Source organism: Oncorhynchus keta, chromosome 12, assembly GCF_023373465.1.
Source record: "Oncorhynchus keta strain PuntledgeMale-10-30-2019 chromosome 12, Oket_V2, whole genome shotgun sequence".
Taxonomy (NCBI): Eukaryota; Metazoa; Chordata; class Actinopteri; order Salmoniformes; family Salmonidae; genus Oncorhynchus; species Oncorhynchus keta.
Window position 1 is genome coordinate 19945942 of NC_068432.1, and position 18696 is coordinate 19964637.

General features: G+C 42.8%; 1 protein-coding gene across 2 annotated transcripts in view; it reads right to left on the minus strand.

Moving 5' to 3' along the window:
- The window catches only part of LOC118391090 (rab GTPase-binding effector protein 1-like), a 34478-nt gene extending 18021 nt beyond the window's left edge, over positions 1-16457 (minus strand). The window contains exons 1-9 of one of the 2 annotated variants that reach the window (XM_052457812.1): positions 16232-16457; positions 14366-14494; positions 12254-12457; positions 11785-11948; positions 11380-11499; positions 10961-11096; positions 10622-10800; positions 6602-6709; positions 2846-2992 (exon numbers count right to left, since the gene is read on the minus strand). In XM_052457812.1, the coding sequence (XP_052313772.1) occupies positions 2861-2992; positions 6602-6709; positions 10622-10800; positions 10961-11096; positions 11380-11499; positions 11785-11948; positions 12254-12457; positions 14366-14494; positions 16232-16436 (1377 nt within the window). In that variant the 5' untranslated portion in view covers positions 16437-16457 and the 3' untranslated portion in view covers positions 2846-2860. Of the gene's footprint in view, positions 1-2845; positions 2993-6601; positions 6710-10621; positions 10801-10960; positions 11097-11379; positions 11500-11784; positions 11949-12253; positions 12458-14365; positions 14495-16231 lie in introns of those variants that run through there. The other variant, XM_035782101.2, reaches the window with a different exon arrangement.
- Positions 16458-18696: the final 2239 nt, after the last annotated feature.

An 18696-nucleotide genomic window follows, 5' to 3' on the forward strand; every position in this document is an offset into this window, starting at 1 on the left:
GGTGGCATTTCTTTGGGGGGGCCGCACAGACCTCCATGTGCTCGCCAGAGGTAGCCTGACTGCCATTAGGTACCGAGATGAGATCCTCAGACCCCTTGTGAGACCATATGCTGGTGCGGTTGGCCCTGGGTTCCTCCTAATGCAAGACAATGCTAGACCTCATGTGGCTAGAGTGTCAGCAGTTCCCAAGAGGAAGGCATTTATGCTATGGACTGGCCCGCCCATTCCCCAGACCTGAATCCAATTGAGCACATCTGAGACATCATGTCTCGCTCCATCCACCAACGCCACGTTGCACCACAGACTGTCCAGGAGTTGGCCCAGGCGTTGTAGGGAGGTTATACAGGCACATGGAGGCCACACATACTACTGAGCCTCATTTTGACTTGTTTTAAGGACATTACATCAAAGTTGGATCAGCCTGTAGTGTGGTTTTCCACTAATTTTGAGTGCGACTCCAAATCCAGACCTCCATGGGTTGATAAATTTGATTTCCATTGATCATTTGTGTGATTTTGTTGTCAGCACATTCAACTATGTAAAGAAAAATGTATTTAATAAGAATATTTAATTCATTCAGATCTAGGATGTGTTATTTTAGTGTTCCCTTTATTTTTTTGAGCAGTGTATTTGCATTGTGTTCCCCCCCCCCCCACCCCTCTTTTACACTGCTGCTACTCTGTTTATCATATATGCATAGTCACTTTAACCATATGTACATACTACCTCAAATCAGTCTGACAAACTAGCCTCGCTACTGTTATTTTTCACTGTTGTGTTTATTTCTTTACTTACCTATTTTTCACCTAATACCTTTTTTGCACTGTTGGTTAAAGCCTGTAAGTAAGCATTTCACTGTAAGGTCTACAGTACACCTTTTGTATTCGGTGCACGTAACAAATTAACTTAGATAATTTAGATGAGTTGGAGTCGGATGGAGGATCGGATATTGAGCTTGAAATCAACGTTGTTGATGAAGAGTCTTCATCCGATTCTGACTTCAACTGCCACTGTGAGACAGGAGTCTGGGAGGGAAGGCACGGTTTGGGTGGAAAGTGTGACAAGAGCGCAGAACATTCTCACAGAGAGTAGGCCTTACACCTCACGCAAAGACACAAATTGCCAGTGCACTCAACATGTTTTTGATTATGTGACATGCAGATGTTGCAGCACATTGGAGATTGTGTCGTCGCTAATGCGCACAGAAAAGGAAACCGTACCTAGGACATGTCTATGAATGAACTCAAAGCATTTATTACACTCTTGTATGTCCGTAGAGCATACAGCGGAAAGAGCATGGATGTGGAGTCATTTTGGTCTGATAGGTATAGGGTGGGCTTTTTCCAGAGACCATGCCACACAACTGCTTAAAGACAGATTATGCAACACTTGTGTCACGATGACAAGGAGACATCACCAATACGCGTGCAGACAGACAAGTTTGTTGCCGTCTCAGTCACCTTGAAAAGTCGTGACGGATTTCTTTGCTTCTTACAAGCCAGGAGAGAACGTAACGGTTGATGAACAACTGTTCTCAACAAAAGCTCAGTGCCGTTTTACGGGAAAGATTAAACCATGCCAGCGGGTGAGTGAGTGACAGACTGTGGTTTTAAAACTGGGAGCCTTACAAAATGGGCAAAGGCAGAAAGGTGACCATGGACAACTTCTTCACATCAATTTCCCTGGCAGACAAGTTGATTGCAAAACATACCAGCGGAGCTGTACTGTACATCAGTGAGAGAGAGTGGTAAAGCAACACTTGTGGTGTACAGATATATAATGAACTGAAGTGTTTGGATCCTCAGCACCTTGCATCCCACTGTTGCCATCTGCCATATACAGACAGCCTTTCCATTTGCCAAACACCAAATATTATCTCCTTTTATTACATTAATATTATTCTATATAATTATATCCTATATTATATTCTATGCAATAGGTTGGTGTGGATGCACTCGACGAGATGGCAAGACTGTACTCTGTAAAAGAAGATACTAGCCGCTGGCCTGTAGCAGTGTTCTACAAAGTGCTCGACATGACTGTTATCAACGCGCACATGTTGTACAAGCAATGCCTTGACAAGACAGTCAGCTGGAGAGACTTCATCATGGATCTGGCATGTGAGCTTCGTGAGAACCACATGAACACCAAGAAAGAAACTACAGCCGCCAAGCAGGCAGCAGGTCCTGCTCTCCCTCTTCCCCAAGCGCCACAGCTACCACTAGAAAAAGACGAAAATGTCACGTCGTCAGGTGCACACGTCGGCAGTCCCGAAGCTGTGTGCTGACTGTGGACCCGAAGCATAAAGAGAAGACGAGATTGAAACATGCATAAGGGCCGGTGTATAAGTATACAGGACCCAAGTATACAGTGTCTGATTTAAAAAAAAGTCATTTGTTGATTGTATCTTGTCATTAATATATCTTTATGAAATTCATTCTTTACAATTGTCAATGCACTGGTACTTTTGTTCAGGAATACAGCAAATCATTTCACTTGCGCACTTGGCTGGTTATATTATCATCTATCATCATCAATATCTCTATTACTAATCAAATCTACAAATACAAGTTGATCAAAGGGCCTCCCGAGTGGCACAGTGGTCTAAGGCACACTGCTACGCAGTGCTAGCTGTGCCACTAGAGATTCTGGGTTTGAGTCCACGCTCTGCCGCGACCGGGAGACCGGCGCACGATTGGCCCAGCGTAGTCCGGGTTAGGGGAGGGTTTGGCCGGCAGTGATGTACTTGTCCCATCATATGCACAAGGGACTCCTGTGGCGGGCCGGCCGCAGTGTACGCCGACACGGTCGCCAGGTGCACAGTGTTTCCTCCGACACATTGGTGCAGCTGGCTTCCGGGTTAAGTGGGCATTGTGTCAAGAAGCAGTGCAGCTTGGTTGGGTTGTGTTTCGGAGGACGCACGGTTCTCAACCGTCGCCTCTATCGAGTCCATACGGGAGTTGCAACGATGAGACAATTGGATACCGCGAAACTGGGGATAAAAAGGAATTAAAAATAATAAAATAAATATAAATAAAGTTGATCAAATGGATTACACAAATGTTTTTCGTGTAAGGGAAACAAACATGTGTTATAGGCCTAGGTTTTTTCTAGGACTTAGAACTATACAAAACCTATCTATATATTTCCACAAATTTTCCTTTATGCAATTCATCCTTTACAATACAGACTATCAAGCGTGTTTGCACACCTTGCTAGTTGATATGCATCTGATGCATATGCTAAAGGAGACGCCCAGCAACGTTCTCTAGCGGGTACTTATATGCTGAAAGGCCAGGCTGTTCTAGTGTTAAGTTGCAGTTAGCTGCTAGCATTCATTAAAAAAACTGAGCAAGCTAACGCTAGCAGTGCTAGCCCACCGGTGTTTGTTATCCACAGCTGGGCACAAATGCTTTAGGTGTGAGATGATTTCCACAAAATCACAAGGTGAAGATAAGGTCAAACTGACAAATTAACAAGGATTTGTCTGCCCTAAATGCACCACCAAGAGGCTTAGAGGAAGAGATCCTCCGGCTGCGAGAAAAGTACACCGAACTCGCTGTAGCCCAAGCAAACCCAATCGCAGTTATAAATGCCTCCTATTGCAAAGCTGTCGGTGAGTCGGGCGGCAGTGATCAGTCCCAAGCCAACAGACAGATGTCAACCTCAATTTTGCAGCCCATGGGAGACTGGACACTCGCAAGGCGTAGGAGATCGGGGAGGCAGTCTGGCCACCCTTCATCTACCCGATCCAGCTATCAAACAGCTTTGGCCCACTTGAGACGGACCTACCAGCCCGGGAGTCAGCATGGATCCTGGGAGTATACCACCAGCCGGCGGCCTCCCTGTGGCACCCTCCCTCACGGCCACCACAGTTCTGTCTTGAGTCTGTGACCTGCTGAAGGGTTTCGGACCATCTTCCACCTTGCTGGGGTTTCCGACACCATCTGCTGTTGCGGGTGCGAAAAGTCTGGCTGGCTTGGCTCGAAGCCTTCATCCGCCCTGCCCGAGGCAGTCCCATCCTGCTCCCCCTCTTCCTTCTGCATTGGATTCCATCACAACCACCATCATTGTGGGCATCTTGATGGTGAGAGATTCTGGCCTGCCTACAGTCTGTGTTGACGGACCAAGAGCCAATGACACCCAGGAGCCCGTGTCCATGACATCAACTCCCTCCTGCCCAAGGTTCTGGCCAACCTCTCCAATATTGACACCATCGTCAATCACATACACTACCAGTCAAAAGCTTGGACACAACTACTCATTCAAGGGTTTTTCTTTATTTTTACATTGTAGAATAATAGTGAAGACATTAAATCTATGAAATAGCACCTTGTCCTGTTGAAAAACAAATGATAATCCCACTAAACGCAAACTAGATGGGATGGTTTATTGCTGCAGAATGCTGTGGTAGCATGCTGGTTAAGTGTGCCTTGAATTCTAAATAAATCACAGACAGCATCACCAGCAACGCACCCCACACGTCCTCATCCATGCTTCACGGTGGGAACCACACATGTGGAGATCATCCATTCACCTTCTCTGCGTCTCACAAAGACAGCGGTTGGAACCAAAAATCTCAAATTTAGACTCATCGGACCAAAGTACAGATGTCCACAAGTCTAATGTCCATTGCTTGCGTTTCTTGGCACAAGCAAGTCTCTTCTTATTGGTGTACTTTATTAGTAGTGGTTTCTATGCAGCAATTCGACCATGAAGGACTAATTCACTCAGTCTCGTCTGAACCGTTGATGTTGAGATGTGTCTGTTATTTGAACTCTGAAGCATTTTTTTGGGGCTGCAATTTCTGAGGCTGGTAACTAATGAACTTATCCTCTGTGAAAGTCCTCATGAGAACTAGTTTCATTATAGAGCTTGATGTTTTTTTGCGACTGCACTTGAAGAAACGTTCAAAGTTAATGAAATGTTCCACATTAAGACATAAGTCAGTCAAAGTAATAATGCACAGTCGTTTCTCTTTGCTTATTTGAGCTGTTCTTGCCATAATATTTACCAAATAGGGATATCTGTATACCACCCCTACTTTGTCACAACACAACAGATTGGCTCAAACGCATTAAGGAAAGAAATTCCACAAATTAACTTTTACGAAGGCACACCCCACTTTTGATAAAAATGAAACTGATTCCAGGCGACTACTTCATGTAGCTGTACCAAAACATTCACAGGCTATTTTATCAAAAGTGGGGTTAGATGTTTATCAACTTTAAAAGCAGAATTACTTTCATTATTTCTCAACTGCAGTGTATGACATATACTGAACAAAAATATAAACACAACATATAAAGTGTTGGTCCCATGTTTCATGAGCTGAAATAAAAGATCCCAGAAATGTTCAATACGCACAAAAAAACTTCTCAAATTGAGCACAAATATGTTTCCATCCCTGTTAGTGAGCATTCATCCTTTGCCAAGATAACCCATCTACCTGACAGGTGTGGCATATCAAGAAGCTGATTAAACTCCAAGATCATTACACAGGTGCACCTTGTGCTGGGGACAATAAAAGGCCACGAAAATTTGCAATTGTGACACAACTCCAATGCCACAGATGTTTCAAGATTTGAGGGAGCGTGCAATTGGCATGCTGACTGCAGGAATGTCCACCAGAGTTGTTGCAAGAGAAATTAATGTTCATTTCTCTACCATAAACCGCCTCCAACGTCGTTTTAGAGAATTTGGCAGTACGTCCAACCGGCCTCACAACCACAGACCGCATGTATGGTGTTGTGTGGGCAAGTGGTTTGCGGATGTCAACGTTGTGAACAGAGTGCCCCATGGTGGAGATGGGGTTATAGTATGGGCAGGCATAAACTACAGACAACAAACACAATTGCATTTTATCGATGGACTTTTGAATGCACAGAGATACCGTGACGAGATCCTAAGGCACGTTGTCGTGCCATTCATCCACTGCCATTACCTCATGTTGTACCATGATTATGCACAGCCCCATGTCGTAAGGATCTGTATACAATTCCTGAAAGCTGAAAATGTCCCAGTTCTTCCTTGGCCTGCATACTTACCAGATATGTCACACATTGAGCATGTGTAGGATGCTCTGGATCGACGTGTATGACAGCGCATTCCAGTTCCAGACAATATCCAGCAACTTCGCACAGCCATTGAAGAGGAGTGGGACAACATTCCACAGGCCACAATCAACAGCCTAATCAACTCTATGCAAAGGAGATGTGTCACACCGCACGAGGCAAATCGTGGTCACACCAGATACATGTTTTTTTAAAGCTATCCACCTGTGACCAAGAGATGCATATCTATATTCCCAGTCATGTGAAATGCATAGATGAAATTGATTTCCTTATATGAACTGTAACTCAGGAAAATCTTTGAAATTGTTGCGTTTACATTTCTGCTCAGTATACCATTTTGTAGCCCGTCTACTTTTATACAATGTAAAGAACACTATTTAAAATTTTGTGGCATAGGACGGAATCCAGGTGGTGGGTCACATATACAATATGAACGAGAATGTTTTATGGAGCGGTTGACCTCAGAGAATTGTGTGTGTCTGGGGTAATGTGCTCTCGGTAAGGTGTTGGTGATGTCATATCCCTACCTCTTCAGTACTGAGCCCAAGAAATGAGTCTTCTAAAGGTTCGGTTTCTGTCCCGTCCTCCTCGTTTTGCTCCTTAGCCTGGATGATCCTTTCATTATCATCCTCCTCCTGGGGGGAAGCAAACAATGTAAATTAATAGTCTGAGCATGTAAATACGACTTGTAAACAATGTTACACTTTGACAGGGTATTTCTACCTTATCAACTGGCTTGCATTCCCATAAGCGCACAATATCCTGTTGATAAATGTCAGTACACTGTCAAGCTGACACGGTATTTACTCTTTCTCATGTACCATCTGATTCACCCGTGCACGGTCAAACACCCCCCCATACACACCCCCCTCTGACTCTGGGTGTGAGTTAAACCTGGGATGATAAACCGAAAATGACATACAACAACATTGCCTTCCTCTTACTGAAGCATTTATTGTACGCCTGACCAGTCACAGCATTCTGGGAGTATATAATTTATTTCTTACCTCTTAATATGGAGTTCATGGCACTGTGACAGAGAAGTCCGTCACAGGCCCCAGGCAGCATTTGGTACACTAACACGCACGCCTCCCTGCTCCATTATCGGCTACGTTAATAATGTGGGTCGACACATAAGTTAACGTCCCTATCTTAGTACATACATTTCACACTTACCTCCCATCAATAACCTGGTTATGGTACAAAGAATATACAGATAAGCATTCATGTTTAATGTAAGCAATGTTTATTATACTCATCAATGTTATGGATGAGCACTTTGTTGGTTTGGTTCTGTTCCCTCTCTCCATCACTGTAGCTTCTGGGTATGCTGGATAAGGACCAGAGCTAAGGGAATCGGGCTGACTTTGTAGTGCCTGTCCCAAATGGCTCGTTAATGTAAATGGGCATATTAAAAGACACCATGTCAGTAGGGATATGATTTTGTAAATGTTATATTGGGATATTGTTTCATAAAAAATATGTTGCAATGTATATACTTTAGTATGTTTAGTTGAATGGAAAATGTTGGTTTGAATAGGTAACTGCTTAATTAATTAGTGTTAATTGTTCTGATGGGAGGGGCTACCCCTACAAAAGGAGCCTCTCAGTTCATTGAGGAAGGCATTTTGGATTGAGCTGTGGATGGGGCAGCATTGTTTTAAGCTGTCCCCATCAGGTATACTTTTGATGGCAGTACTGTTGTTTTTCTTCTGGAATCACTATGTAAATAAACACCCTTGCACAGAGTAACTTTTGCGGCTCCGCCATCTTTTTATTTTGATGGAGGTTAGGTTTTCCAGTTTAGCCTTCTGGCCTACTCTACGTGACATATGGTGGCAGCGGTGGGATGGCGCACCGCAAATCAGTGAATTCATCCCTCCTCTCAAGGCAGGTGAAAAGTTGCTGGAAAAGGGCTACCATGGTTGGGTGTGGTTCTGGTACCCCAACTGCTCCTTCAGTCAGCTGGTCTTTTATGACTATCTGCTGGTTCAACTGGTAGCTCAAACGGTTCTGGTTGTGTTTGGCCCCTTGGTCGGGCTCCTAGTTCCTCATACTTTACCTCTCCTTCACCAGACGATTCCATGGTGTTCCACCCCGTTTCAACTTCAAGTACCTTTCCTATGTCACGTAGAGTAGGCCAGAAGGCTAAACTGGAAAACCTAACCTCTATCAAAAATAAAAAGATGGCGGAGCCGCAAAAGTTATTCTGTGCAAGGGTGTTTATTTAAATAGTGAATAAACACCCTTGGAGTGGAGCAGAGACAAACGTGCCATTTGCAGTTAATAGGACTACATCTAATTTATTTATAAATCCCAAGCATCAGTAGTTGTCACAAAGTGCTTACACAGAAACCCAGCTTAAAACCCCAAAGAGCAAGCAATGCATTAGCATGGTGGCTAGGAAAAACGACCTACATCAAATAGCCTAGGTCTAGCGCTGGAAAGTTGTAGGACATGAGTTTACATTTACTGATAATCAATCAATATAGCAGCAATATTGGATTCAGAGTTAGAAATTCAGCTAAGTGTTTTGAGGTGGGGAATAATATAGTGGCAAGACAAAGTATGTGAACCCTTTGGAATTACCTGGATTTCTGCATAAAATGTGTCATATTTGTCACAACAATAGACAGTGTGTTTACAATAATTTGTGTGTTAGTTTATTTTTGTCTATGTTTAAACATTCACACAAAAGTATGTGAACCCTTAGGCTACTAACTTTTCCAAAAGCTAATTGGAGTCAGGGGTCAGCTAACCTGGAGTCCAATCAATAAGACGAGATTGGAGATGTTGGTTAGAGCTGCCCTGCCCTATAAAACACTCACAAAATTTGAATTTGCTATTCACAAGAAGCATTGCCTGATGTGAACCATGCCTCAAACAAAAGAGAACTCAGAAGATCTAAGAATTGTTGATTTGTATAAAGCAAAAATATCTCAAAGCCTTGATGTTCATCAGTCCACAGTAAGACATATGGTCTATAAATGGAGAAAGCTCAGCACTGTTGCTACTCTCCCTAGGAGTGGCTATCCTGCAAAGATGACTGCAAAAGCACAGCGGAGAATGCTCAATGAGGTTAAGAAGAATCCTAGCGTGTCAGCTAGACTTACAGAAATCTCTGAAACATGCTAACATCTCTGACAAGTCTACGATACGTAAAACACTAAACAAGAATGGTATTTTATGGGAGGATCCCACGGCTGTCCAAAAAAAACATTGCTGCATGTCTGAAGTTAGCGAAAGAGCACCTGGATGTTCCACAGCGCTACTGGCAAAATATTCTGTGGACAGATTAAACTAAAGTTGAATTGTTTGGAAGGAACACAATACTATGTGTGGAGAAAAAAAGGCACAGCACACCAACATCAAAACCAACTGTAAAGTATGGTGTAGGGAGCATCATGGTTGGGGCTGCTTTAGGGCCTGGACAGCTTGCTATCATTAACAGAAAAATGAATTCCCAAGTTTATCAAGACATTTTGCAGGAGAATGTAAGGCTATCTGTCCGCCAAAGTGGGTGATGCAACAGGACAACGACCCAAAACACAGAAGGAAAACAACAACAGAATGGCTTCACCAGAAGAAAATACGCTTTCTGGACTGGCCCAGTCAGAGTCCTGACCTCAACCCAATTTAAAATGCTGTATCATGACCTTGAGCGGTTCACACCAGACATCCTAAGAATACTGCTCAATTGGAACAGTTTTGTAAAGAGGAATGGTCCAAAATTCCTCCTTACTGTATGGTTGAGTTTATTGCTGCCTAAGGTGGGTAACCAGTTATTAAATCCAAGGGTTCACATACTTTTTACACCGTACACTGTGAAAGTTTACACAGTATGTTCAATAAAGACATGGAAACATATTGTTTGTGCGTTATTAGTTTAAGCACACTGTGTAAATATTGTTGTGACTTAGAGGAAGGTCAGATCAAATTTTATAACCAATTTATGTAGAAATCCAGATAATTCCAACAGGTTCAAATACTTTCCCTTGCCACTGTAGCTTACTTTATTTAACCTAGTTAAGTCCATTAAGAACAAATTCTTATTTACAATGATGGCCTACTTGGCGAGGCCAATTGTGTGCCACATTATGAGACTCTCAATCACGGCAGGATGTGATACAGCCTGGATTCAAACCAGGAACTGTAGTTATACCTCTTGCACTGACATGCAGTGCCTTAGACCACTGCGCCACTCGGGAGCAAGATGTCGGCAAATTCTCTGAAGATCCAAAAATAAATCTGATATTTCTGGATTTTATTTTGCCAGGTTGCCCATCAAAATGTAAAATCACGCATTCCCTGGATATGTTAGATGAAATAGCTTATTTTTTCAACATAGGCTACCATCAGTTCTTACTTGGCACTGAAAGCATTTTGTCTAGAGCCCTGCCGCTAATGTAAAGTAACTGTCCATTAAGACATTTTGTTTTATCGTTGTATTTGTAATCAAGCAAAATAGTTACATTCATCACAATATGACTAAGTCCATATCACCCAGCTCTAGCTAATTAATGGTAATTTATCGTTAGTGTGCGTACCTGGTCCCTCTTCTTGATCTCCTCCACCTGGCGGAACTGCTCGGAGGAGAGCACGTTCTCGATCCTCTGCATGTCCCTCATCAGCAGCCTCTGGGACTCCAGGAACTGGTCGTTGGCCCGCTGCCACGTGTGCTTCAGCTGGTTGTGCTGCTGCCGCTCCAGCTCCAGCAGGTGACAAACTAAGAAAATATGTTATTTAGAAAAGGGGGTGGGGGAGATTGAGAGAAGTGGAGGTAAAGAGAAAGAATACTGTGCTGTACTCTTGTATTGAAGTCTCTCACATATTTTTTCCTAAAGTTTTACAGCATGCATTTGAATAAAGCTTTTCAAGTGAGTCACCTTCATGGAGCTCTTTACGTAGTTTCTCTGCATCCTCCTGAAGGACAGACTTCTGAGTGTTGAGCACCGCCACGTACATCTCCAGGTCTGTGCGGCAGGATTTCTCTGCTTCCAGGACATGATTGAGCTCCTTTACCTACAGAATGAAAATTTGTCATCCAACTCATGACATATTTCAACTGTAAGCCATTTTTAGACATTTTTCCCCCCCTCTGTATCACTTCACAGTTGTCCCTATAAATGTCATAAATAATCAACACAAAAACATGTTCCTTTGCAAAGGATATAACCCATACTTCAATTGACATTTTGGATGGATGACATTGTTTTGTTAATAAAATTAGCATCATGGAGTTTTTGTATTGTAAAAGTCTAACTTCCACAGCATCCATTTTCCTTTACAGTCCCCATTGACTAACCTTTGAGGCTTCCAGCTCCTTTACCCTGTCCTCTGCCATTGTCAGCTTGGCTTTCAGAGCTGCCATCTCCTGCTCCATGGGCATCACCACCGACCGCAGCTTCTCTGCACCTTCCTGAGCCTTGGGGGAAAAAAGACATTCAAATCAAGTCCAACTCTATTGACCTTGAATCAAAACAGACAAATAAGTCGAATCTAAAACAAAAGTGCTCAATTCCATTTCAATTCAGTCAATTCAGGAAGTAATCTAAAATTATAATTCTCATCAACACTTCTCTATAAAAAAAATGATTTGGAATTGGCATTTCTGTTTCCTTCCTGAATTGAAATGGAATTGACCCCAACCCTGACAAAACGATACATGTACTCTGATGACCCCCCCACCCCAGGTGTGAAACCAGCCTACCTTTTTCATGTCGTTCTCCAAGTTCTCTTCCTCCTGTCCACCCTCTGAGAGGCGGTGTCTCAGCTCGCCCATCTCCCTCTCCACCGCCTCCCTGTACTGGTTCCATTGAGCACGCTCCTGCTCCAGGCGCTGGTGGAACTGCACCTCGTACTCACGCACTGTGTCTGAGGGGGGGGTGTAAAGTGTAGCAGTTCATTTGCAACCAGGCTTATCACTGCTTAACTCTTCAACTCAACTTATTTAGCCACAGAATTGTAATCCTATTCTATTTTAATGTCTGCGTGTCAGGCTAAGATGATACGTCATCAGGGCTGTAACAGAATTAATGACTGCCTTTTATGAAGGCCTAGACTAGACTAAATGTTCCATGGGTTACAGCTTTTCTGAAAGCCTTCCAACAATGTCACCAACAAGATACTGAATGGCAAAATGAGAGCCAGAGGAGGCAAAGTAGAGTTCGCCTAGCTACCTTTCATGATGGCCTGTAGGGAGGTCACCTCCTCCTGCCACTGTCCCTTGACCTGGTCAACGGCCTCCTGCTTGGTGCTCTCTGACACAGTGGCCACTGCCTTGATGTTCTCCATGTCTGCCTGGGCCTGTTCCAGCTGGGCCTGGACACGACTCAGCTCCGACTGGGCCGCCTCCAGAGATGCTGCCTGGCTCTTCAGCTCCTCTGGGGAAGAAAATTGAGGAACTGAGGAAAATACAAGAGTTACCCAATGATAAGGCCAGATATGTTCTAGGAGACCAGGGCCCGGGCGCCGAAGACGTGGATGTCTGAATCAGAGGGGTTGAATTAAATGCGGAAGACATTTCAGTTGTACAACTGACTAGGTATCCCCCTTTCCCTCTCCCATATTCATGAAGCTTACAATTAGTTGGGAGTTTACAATTAGCAAAATGGCATGATAGTCAACATCCCTAGTTCAATGATCAAACGTTTTAAAAAATCTTGTAAAAAAATTTTTTAAAAATTAAGTGACGTGAAATCACAATTCAGATATGGTCCTGCATGACCGCTAGGGGGAAATACAGTTCTGACTACCGACCAAAGAGCGCTCACCTCCATTGCAAAGGCCGTGGGGATGGCAGTCCAAGAAGGAGAGTGTGGCTAAGATGCACATCTCTCTCCAAACAAGTGGTGCACATTCATTGTTTCATAACATGCAAATTGTTTGCGTTTGACTGTTAGTGTCTATCAATTTTCCATTACATAACGGTAAATATAATACTGGTGATAGGAAATAATGTATCACTTCTAATAGTGTTTGGTTACGGTAATTTCTGTTAATGCATTCAATATATTATTATTCGTCATTTATTAATTCTCAGAGTTGACATGTAGTTTGCAGAGTGCACAACCTATGCTACACTTGTGAGAAACAAGTTGTGGGTTATTTCATTCCATTTACGAGCTGTCAATTTAGTTATTGTCTTTTGTTTGGTGCGCTCGCTCCTGTCAATGTTGAATAAGGACACGCACCTGATTATGCATAGAAGTAGGCCTGCACGCAAAAGTAGGCATATAAAATGTTCTCATTAGAGGTTCTGATAGTATTTCTGATTGGCTTAACGCACCACGACTAATGAGCTGTGGAGCTTTCTTCCCCTCAAACAGCAAGAAAACAAAGTCTATTTTTACATCCATTGAGAATGTCAATATTTCTTCAATGTATTTGAAAAATCTTTCGATACCCACTCTGCGAGAAAGGAAAAAATATCATGCTCTGATCCAGTGGAAACTTATCCCTTGAGCAAATAGCCTACAGCTGTGTCTGTCCCGAGCTCACTGGAGCTGGAAATTCTGAGGGCCCAGAATATTTTATACAATGTTGCAAGTTTGTTAGCACAAGCTTCAGGCCAGACCCAAGTTGAAAGAATGTTTCAAGTTTGGCTATGCATGGCGTGTCTGCAACAATGTGATTTATAGGATTATTTTATTAAAATCTGAATATTTTCTACCCGCAGGCAGCAATGTTTTTATTTGTTGCCTTTATGTAGGCTATTTTTAAATAGTTGGCATTAAGTTACTTGTTAGGTTTGTATCATTTTAATTTGGATAGAATTTTGATTAACCACATGACAATGATTGAGATACAGTACCTACATTTTATTAAAATGAAATTAAACTGTTCCACAAAAATGTGCATATGAATACCATAATGGCACGCAGATCAGTAGAAATGTTTTCAACATGAGAAAGGTTGCCGACTCCTCGTGTAGCAGCCTACTGCCTCCTCGTGTAGCAGCCTACTACCAGCAACTTCAGAAGAGCAGAATCTGCTGAAAGCCAGCAGGAGCGGGAGAAGGAAGGTTGAGTCGGGTTACGTTCTCTTTTCTTTTTTTTTTCTACCGCAGATGCGGAAGGGAGATATCAGTGGATGCAGTGGATTGAGAAGCAACCCATGCAAAAAAAAATATATCCCTAGCTTAAAAAGACAGCTTTTGATGGGGATGTTTTTATTATGTTAGACTTCTGCGGGGAAATGGAAATTGTAGGCTAAGGGGTGTTTCAATTAAGTTTTTTTTCTAAATGTTAATGATCCCTAATTCAGGTCACACCCCTACATTGAACAGTCACCTTCTTTGGACATGTAGAGCTCTTTGAACTTGGCCCGTTTCTGGTTGAACTCAGACTCCAGTTGTTGTTTGAGCTTGAAGAACTCTGCTCTCTCCTGCTCCAGGGCTGCCATTCGCTGCTGGAGCACCACTAAGGAAGAGGACAAAACAAGAACACTAAAAGAAACTTCCAGAAATAAAAAGGTATTTCTCTTTACAACCAGCAGCCTGAAAGAGGGGATGTTATTTATTTTAAGGGGGAATCTGGTCAAAAAAAGTATTGCCCAGGCAGGACTGAGTGGGAGGGTATGGTCTTCACTTCAACAATAAGCACTGTTGGTGTTTTTTATAGCATACAATAAATGGAGGTTTAACTGGTGGACAAAGAGCAAATCAATCTCACTAATTGTAGCCAATCAAAAATGATGACACCTGTGCAGTACAAAATACAAAGCAGCATTCTAGGGGCAAGATCTATTAATGACTATTGGCATACTGACAGTGTCAGCAAAAGGTTTGACCATTAAGACACGCAAACTAAACAAAGATCTATGACATGAGCCTACCAAATAACAAACTCGAGGTTTTCCAAGTTGTTCAGAGATTCAAGTTTATACATATAAAACAACATGGGGTGCCTGAAAAGTAACTTCCCCGGTGTCCAACATAATGGTTATATAGCCTACTTCTTAGAGTCAATTTCCAGCGCAGAAAGTACACTAGTTGCAAGTTCCAATCTTTGATGATTTGGGGCTTTAGGCCTACTTGAGGTATAGGCCCATCTGTCCACTAGCTTTAGGCTACATACTGTACAGTTTTCCCCATTCTTAACAATGCATAGCCTAACTCACTACTCAAAATGCCCACAACAGACCAATCTCAGTCGTTATGGAGAGCATAAACGTAGGTTTCCTAATAAATCAGTATGACTTGGAAAGCATGCCTGAATGTTAAATAAAATTGCATTTGAAGTTAAAAATACCGATTGTCTGCGGTTGTTCCTTCAGTGGGTTGGAATTTTAGACAAAATATCCACAGTAAAGTATTATTTATCCGACTTTTTAGAGCGTCGGTACTACGGTTGAAATCACCGGGCACATGCGCAAATTCATGTAAACACCGGCATTGTCATGACACATTTCATTATCTCCTTTACCAGATTTGGTGTAGCTATTTAGAGAAAAATAATTATTTCAATTCAATCATAGGCTCAATGTATAAAGACATGTTGGCATACAATTTATCTGTGGAGTGTGGCTAACGTTACTAGCTTGCTAGTAAACTAAACTAGTCTGGAGCAAAACGTCATACATTGGCCAGTCCCCAAACCGTTACCTGTATAACTTTAGGGCTAGACGCTACATTTTGCAAACCAGGGCAGAGGATGGAGAACTAAATGACTGAATATTCATGCGTCAATAAAAACTGTTTTCGAAAACGTTTGCTACATGTACAATTATAACCACCACTATCCAACTTCCACTCCGTCGAATAACTCGCATACACTGTCAAGCGCTGCAAAACAACAATGACAGCTAGCTAGCTAGCTAACGTAGTTAGCATCAACACAGTTCGACTATCTAGTTAAGCGTCGTCTGTGGCTAAAATAGATCCAGACAGGTGGGTCAGCAATCATATGCCATTCTTATCGCGCAAAATGTAACGATACATGTATTTTCTAACAAAGTATGCACATCTAGTTTGGTGCCCGTGAAGCTCGCTATGCATTATATACATCCATTGTGAAATAATGTCCAAGTATAGGTAAGGTTGGTGACACGTCGGGTGATGGTGCTAGCTAAACCGAAGATTCACAGGCCTCTTATGGTATCTGGATTAGCTCGAAACGTCACCACATCATATACTTCCAAAAAAGAACAAGCTTTACCGTCGTGCTGGGGCTGCCGGGCCGATTCCGTGGCCTGTTCGGCCATGGTTTCCAGGGAGGTGGAAATGCTATAACCAGCTTGGTGTAGGAGAAAACTAGATTGAAGTGTCCAAGAAAACAGGCTGCCTGCTACATGGAAGGCAACATAATTGGAGAAACAGCTCTTTTTCTTCTTCGGCGGTTGGCATACAACGTTATGGTGCATTACTGCCACCTACTGCAATGCAGTGTGTGCCAGCGACAGGGTGAAACTAAATCCTACCAGCCAGCCCTGTTTCTCTTTAAAAAATATTTGCGACTGTATCGAATGGAGTTCTACTGAATATACTATTTTCAACATATTCAATATAAAATTGACTGTATCTCCTTCTCCCTTATACTAGATCTCAGCCTCTCTCTTTACCTCTCATACTGCCCACACGGTATCAATACATGCCCCACTGTCTCTGTTTCCTTGCAATAATCACATTCCTGTTGGATGCTTTCCTATCACATTTAAAGTCTTATTCATTTTACATTTCCATTATAGTATTTAGCAGACACTCTTATCCAGAGCGACTTACAGTTAGTGCATTCATCTTAAGATAGCTAGATGGGACAACCACATATCACAGGCGTAGAAAGTACATTTTCTTCCTCAGTAACAGGGGGTCAAGTGCAAGTCCGGGTTAATTTTATTCTTTATTTTCGAGGTGATGAGGATTATTTAAGATATTGTTTGAAGAGGTAGGATACATTTTTATTCTTTATTTTCGAGGTGATGAGGATTATTTAAGATATTGTTTGAAGAGGTAGGATACATTTTTATTCTTTATTTTCGAGGTGATGAGGATTATTTAAGATATTGTTTGAAGAGGTAGGATACATTTTTATTCTTTATTTTTGAGGGGATGAGGACGATTATTTAAGATACTGTTTGAAGAGGTATGTTTTCGGAAGATGGGCAGGGATTCTGCTGTCTTAGCTTCAGGCGGAACCTGGTTCCACCATTGGGGTGCCAGTACAGTAAAAGTTTGGGACTGGGCTGAGCGGGAGCTGCCTTCCCGTAGGGGTGGGAGGGCCAAGAGACCTGAGGTGGCAGAACAGAGTGCTCAGGTTAGGGTGTAGGGTTTGAGCATAGCCTGAAGGTAGGGAGGGACAGTTCCTCTTGCTGTTCCATAGGTAAGCACCATGGTCTTGTAGTGGATGCGAGTTTCGACTGGAAGCTTTGCAACGACCATGACAACCAGGTGTTCTCGGACTATGAGAGAAAACATAGTTAAATGAAGAAAGAGCAGCTGGAGTAGCAGTGTTCTCTGGGGTGATCCATGTCTCCGTCAGGGCCAAAACGTCAAGGTACTGAAAGGCAGCATAGGCTGAGATTAACTTGATGTTCTTGACAGCAAATAGGCAGTTTCAAATGCTGCCAGAGACCCGTAATTCCACATGGGTTGTGCTCGCAGGGTACACTAAATGAAAAGGGTTGCAGCCAAGGGGTGGGGAGTGTCTGTAGAGCCTACAGAGAGGAGGTGCGAACAGGTATAGAAAACACACACATAGTTGACAAAGCTACAAGAGAGCTAAATGAGGCCTTTTGCCTCTGCCTTGCTCATTGAAGCTACAACACAAACATCCCCACTACTAAGTACTTGTATAGCCAGTACAAGAAACAGCTCTTCTTTACATTTGTATTGGTTGATCGCAACCAACTGAAAGGTGGAACCATCCTCCTCTAATGTCTTCACTGCCTCAGCATATGACAATCTTCTGCTCTACTCTGACTCTGGTCACTTAAACCTGCCTCTCTCGCACCGGACACTTCCGATCTCCAGCAACTTGGGCACCCCTACAATTGACATACACAACTTTATCCACCGAAACTACACAATCCTATGTCCCATGCCTTCCAGCACACTTCCCACATCTTGGAATCTCCTTCCTATATACTGCTGCCACATGACCATGGAACAATGCAGTGTATACGGCACAAAAGCTCTAACAGGATAACTAATAGGATAACTAATATATCCTTACATTACTTTGTTGGGTAGAGACTGACTCAACACTCAAAGGGACTGAAAGTGACTCCTCTGTTTCACCACACTCCCCACTGGGTCTGCCCTGCACCAAATGGCAGGCATCACAAACACACGGAATCTTCAACTTCAATTGCTCCATCCACATAATGAATGCTACCCCAGAAAACACTCCTTTCAATTGTGCCCTGTTCCTAAGAGCAAAACAAGAAATTGATATTGATCTACCTACTGTACTGGATTGTGAGGCTCCTGTGTTTCCGCCAATTACGTATATAAACCCTGGATTGCTGATGCTATGTATTGGCCATTGAGAGGCTTCGAAGCCACCGGTCGGCCACATTGGCACTCCCGAGTATGAGCAGTCCTCCATAGGAATGCATGGAATTCTACAATATTTCAATTAAATGTTTCAAGGACACAATTAAACTAATTGTAGTATTTTGTTCT